This window comes from Euphorbia lathyris, chromosome 7 (assembly GCF_963576675.1).
Source record: "Euphorbia lathyris chromosome 7, ddEupLath1.1, whole genome shotgun sequence".
In the NCBI taxonomy this organism is placed as follows: Eukaryota; Viridiplantae; Streptophyta; class Magnoliopsida; order Malpighiales; family Euphorbiaceae; genus Euphorbia; species Euphorbia lathyris.
In genome coordinates, this window is record NC_088916.1 from 83722519 (window position 1) to 83727956 (window position 5438).

Genomic DNA, 5438 nt, shown 5'->3' on the forward strand with positions numbered 1-5438 from the left:
AGGTAGAGACCTGGCTAGTCAATTCTACCATATTGCTGTGGAGAACAAATATGTCAATTACACACAGGCTGATTCAGGTGTGATAACGCATGTGTTCATGGCACATCCAGAGTCAGTTGATATGTTCAGGACTTACCACTGGTACATCGGCATTGATTCAACGTACAAAACAAACAAGTACAAAATGCCGTTTGTTGAGATTGTTGGGATGACGCCATGCAATAATAACTTCAAGATAGCGTATGCTATTGTTAAAGACGAGACCGAAGGGAGCTATCGTTGGATTTTGCAAAGACTGAAGATTTTGCTTGGGGATGATCTTAACCCGACCGTTGTTAGTGACAGGGAGCTTGGGTTATTAAAGCCGATACAAGAAGTTTTTCCACAAGCAGCGCACTTGCTATGCACTTGGCATATAAATAAGGATGTGGAAGATCGTGTGTATAGAATCATTAGAGATAAAGGCATTGCCTCTAAATTCAAGAATGGCAAATGGAGAACAATATTAGAATCATTAACCATTGAGGAGTACGAGACCAATCTTATGATGATGAAGGAAAAGATGAGAAGGTTCAAAGGAGTTATCTCGTATGTTGAGGAGACGTGGTTGGTGCATAAGGAGAAGTTTGTTGTTGCTTGGACAAAGGAGTTCCTACATTTTGGCAACACAACTACTTGTCGAGTGGAGAGCGAACATGCTAGTCTAAAGCAATGGCTCAATACGGCAACTGGGTCCCTTGACACGGTATGGCAGAAGGTTCACAAGCAGATTGAATCACAAGCAACCAATATAATGTATTTGCAATTTCTTCTACTGCGATTTTGGAATTTGCATTTATGGTTGTATCATTTCACTAACTAATAATAATTTTGTCTTCGTATCAGGTACATGCTTGAGCAGTCCCGGCTTCGTCAAGCAGTCACTTTCACCGGACGCCCATTAAGCCAACTTGTATTCAAAGTCTCTCATTACTGTCTGCAGTTGTTGAATCAAGAGTTAGAGCGCATGAGAGGGTTGAGCCATGAAGTGTACGTGCGTTGCGGTTGTGTATTGAGAACATCGCATCAGATACCATGTGCATGTGAGCTGAAACGAGCTTGTGATCTGGAACAAATGATCAGTTCTGAGAGTGTTCACGTGTTTTGGAGAACACTTTTAATCAATCATGGTCACACTGATAAAAATGACGGGCGTAATGATCTGAACGAGGAGCAGCGATATTTTAAGTCCTTAGTGGACCAAGTCTCTAAAGCCGACCCATCCGTAATGCGTAATATTTCAATGTTTATCCATGATCAACTACACCCTTATCAAGCTCAGTACACCGAACCCGATGTCAAAATTAACGTGCGGGGGCGACCTAAGGTGAGCAAATCCACAAAACGTATGCCGAGTTCTTGGGAATACAATGAAACTCATCGTGGACGGGCTCGTTCTACTAGTTCATCTAGGAGTCGTGGTAGAAGTGGCAGAATTAGCTCGTCATCCTCGGTACATAATGCTGCCTCATCAAGTAATGTTTATCTGATAAACCTAACTTTTTTTTTATAACTGTTTTGCAATATAGAGTTGTTTTACACTAATATACATGAATGCAGATGGAAAAACGTATTATGGTTCTGACTTCGTACATTCCGATAAAATAGTTGGCATAATTAAACCATACGTCGAATCATACTACGACGTTGTAGGTGATGGAAATTGTGGTTTCCGTACGGTAGCAACTTACATTTTTGGTGACGAAGAAGCGTGGCAGACAGTTAGGCATCACATTCGAAATGAAGTAATTGCTAACCGTTGTCTGTATCAAAGAGTGTTTGTTGATACTGTTGATGCAGCTCTTCGTAGAGTAAGTTGGGACGGTGCAGGTTGTACGCCGGATTATTGGATGATCGTTTGGGATGACTTGTGGCCGGTTGCTACAATGTACAATTCTGCTATCATGTTATTTGGCTTCTGTGTGGTACTATCTTACCATTGTATGCCGCATCCACTGCTACAATATCACGTGAGATTTGTATAGCTCATTTAGGGACTCACTGTCAGCACTACATACGTTTAAATTTATCGCCTAACTTTCCGGTGCCCCCTATAGTACACTGGTGGTTTGTGCATCGAGGCCAAAGCGTTGTAGGATGGGAGCGCTTCTATCAGGATAGGGTGACATAGTGGACCAGATTGGCCAAACTTAGGGGATATTAGTATTTGATATTGTGTGTGGTTCTGTAATGTTACAGGTGAATTCTGATCAATTCTATATGGTTTTGTAATGTTACAGGTTGAATTCTGATTAATTATGTGTGGTTCTGTAATGTTACAGGTGAATTTTGACTAATTCCGTGTGGTTCTGTAATGTTACAGGTTGAATTCTGATTAATTATGTGTGGTTCTGTAATGTTACAGATTAATTCTGATTAATTCTGTATGGTTCTGTAATGTTACAGGTGAATTCTGTTCAATTCTGTATGGTTCTGTAATGTTACAGGTTGAATTCTGATTAATTATGTGTGGTTCTGTAATGTTACAGGTGAATTCTGACTAATTCTGTGTGGTTCTGTAATGTTACAGGTTGAATTTTGATTAATTATGTGTGGTTCTGTAATGTTACAGGTGAATTCTGACTAATTCTGTGTGGTTCTGTAATATTACAGGTTGAATTCTGATTAATTATGTGTGGTTCTGTAATTTTATAGGTGAATTCTGATTAATTCTGTATGGTTCTGTAATGTTACAGGTGGTATTCCAACGGCTATATTCCAACGGCTATATTGAAACGGATATATTCCAACGGCTATATTCTCCATTTATAAAATTAAACAAATTTTCTACTTCAGTTATCCACATTTACTCTTTAAATTCATTTCAACGAAAACTCTCAAACATAAATGACTTCATCTGATTTTACCAATGAGTTCCCTAATTTTCCTCCCGAGAAAAGCATAGTATCAACTTTGAATAAGTCTGATTGCACGACGAAGATGCTTGATTACCAATACTACGCAATCCGTGTATATGGAGAGACATTTGTGAGTCCAGCAATGTTCCATCCTGAAACTCCATTTATGTTTTGCTTCAAGCTTCCGTCTGCTGGTGAGTTTCCAATATACTCACTACACATGCTATGGTTCTTATGTTATATGTATTACATGCCTTTTGAATTTGCTCTAGAGGAATGGTTGAACACTTTGAATGAAGGAAATATTCCTAGTCATATTCAAACATTTCTGAAGTGGTTTATGCCTATTGATGACTGGAAAGCTATGTTCGCCAGACTACTGCGTGATAATCAGAGGGGAATTATCCCTAAAAAAAATTTCAACTCCATCATCTTTTTAAGATGGACAGAGTCTGAAATTTCTCATGAGGTTCATCGAACTTATCCTTACTCGATCGTGAAAAATTGGGATCGCTATAAATTAGAGGTTCGAGTACTACAGAGTATCAGCGCTTCAAAGAACGATTACCTTCCAGGACGAGCTTGGCCAAGAAATAGAGGAAATGCTCCATGGAACATTTTTCCTGTGGAATATGAGACGAATATTGCAGAGGAGAAAGAGATATACCTTGCAATACAGTCAGGTGTACCAGCGACATCTTCACCAAACATTGACGAGTACGAAGAAGATAGTGACTAATGTCTTTTTTTTCCGTTTATGTCGTTGTAATGTATTTTTTCAGTTTATGTCGTTGTAATGTATTTTTACAGTTTATGCCGTTTATGTCGTTCTAATGTATTCTTAAATTTGCAATAACTAGTTTTTGGTCCGTGCGATGCACGGATTCATCTTAATATATAAATATTAATAAAAATACAATCTAATAATTATAATTAATGACATAAATGTGTTATATAAATTAAATATTATTATTTGATTTTCACATTTACTTTAAATAATATTTTTATAGATAAATATAATAATAAAATAAAAACTAATATATTATATATTATATTATATTTTTTATCAGTAAAAAAGGAGGCAGTGACACCTCAGTTCCATCGTTACTGTTTTATATTATATATAGATATATAGAAAATTAGAGAGATTTTAGAGATTAATTTAAATTCTGTAGTACTCTTAAATATATGGGATAAAATAATCTTTTTATAGATAAATATACATAATAAAATTAAAATTAATATATTAAATTTTTTATCACTAAAAAAGGAGGAAGTGACACCTCAGTTCTATCGTTACTGTTTTATATTATATATAGATGTGTAGAGAATTAGATAGATTTTAGGGATTAATTTAAATTCTGTAGAACTCTTAGATATAGTACGGATAAAATAATCTTTTTATAGATAAATATATATAATAAAATTAAAATTAATATATTAAATTTTTTATCACTAAAAAAGGAGGAAGTGACACCTCAGTTCCATCGTTACTGTTTTATATTATATATAGATTAGTGAGATTTTAGAGATTAATTTAAATTATGTAGAACTCTTAGATATAGTACGGATAAAATAATCTTTTTATTGATAAATATATATAATAAAATTAAAATTAATATATTAAATTTTTTATCACTAAAAAAGGAGGAAGTGACACCTCAGTTCCATCGTTACTGTTTTATATTATATATAGATGTGTAGAGAATTAGAGAGATTTTAGGGATTAATTTAAATTCTGTAGAACTCTTATATATAGTACGGATACAATAATCTTTTTATAGATAAATATATATAATAAAATTAAAATTAATATATTAAATTTTTTATCACTAAAAAAGGAGGAAGTGACACCTCAGTTTCATCGTTACTGTTTTATATTATATATAGATGTGTAGAGAATTAGAGAGATTTTAGGGATTATATAAATTCTGTAGAACTCTTAGATATAGTATGGATAAAATAATCTTTTTATAGATAAATATATATAATAAAATTAAAATTAATATATTAAATTTTTTATCACTAAAAAAGGAGGAAGTGACACCTCAGTTCCATCGTTACTGTTTTATATTATATATAGATGGGTAGAGAATTAGAGAGATTTTAGGGATTAATTTAAATTCTGTAAAACTTTTAGATATAGTACGGATACAATAATCTTTTTATAGATAAATATATATAATAAAATTAAAATTAATATATTAAATTTTTTATCACTAAAAAAGGAGGAAGTGACACCTCAGTTTCATCGTTACTGTTTTATATTATATATAGATGTGTAGAGAATTAGAGAGATTTTAGGGATTATATAAATTCTGTAGAACTCTTAGATATAGTATGGATAAAATAATCTTTTTATAGATAAATATATATAATAAAATTAAAATTAATATATTAAATTTTTTATCACTAAAAAAGGAGGAAGTGACACCTCAGTTCCATCGTTACTGTTTTATATTATATATAGATGGGTAGAGAATTAGAGAGATTTTAGGGATTAATTTAAATTCTGTAAAACTTTTAGATATAGTACGGATA

At 33.2% G+C, this 5438-nt stretch overlaps 1 protein-coding gene across 1 annotated transcript; it reads left to right on the plus strand.

The window, feature by feature from the left end:
• The first annotated feature begins 337 nt into the window (after nucleotides 1-337).
• Nucleotides 338-2374, plus strand: LOC136200507 (uncharacterized). The gene is made up of 4 exons (XM_065990882.1): nucleotides 338-1514; nucleotides 1600-1964; nucleotides 2239-2262; nucleotides 2363-2374. The coding sequence occupies exons 1-4, from the start codon at nucleotides 890-892 to the stop codon at nucleotides 2372-2374; spliced, it is 1026 nt and encodes a 341-aa protein (XP_065846954.1). The 5' UTR covers nucleotides 338-889.
• Nucleotides 2375-5438: the final 3064 nt, after the last annotated feature.

What these genes read in the sequence shown, in the direction of transcription:
- LOC136200507 (XM_065990882.1), top strand. Translation starts at nt 890, where the DNA reads ATGCTTGAGCAGTCCCGGCTTCGTCAAGCAGTCACTTTCACCGGACGC. An exon ending in ACATAATGCTGCCTCATCAA is followed by an intron (nt 1,515 to 1,599) that starts GTAATGTTTATC and finishes ACATGAATGCAG; the next exon opens with ATGGAAAAACGTATTATGGT. An exon ending in TGTTATTTGGCTTCTGTGTG is followed by an intron (nt 1,965 to 2,238) that starts GTACTATCTTAC and finishes GTAATGTTACAG; the next exon opens with GTGAATTCTGATCAATTCTA.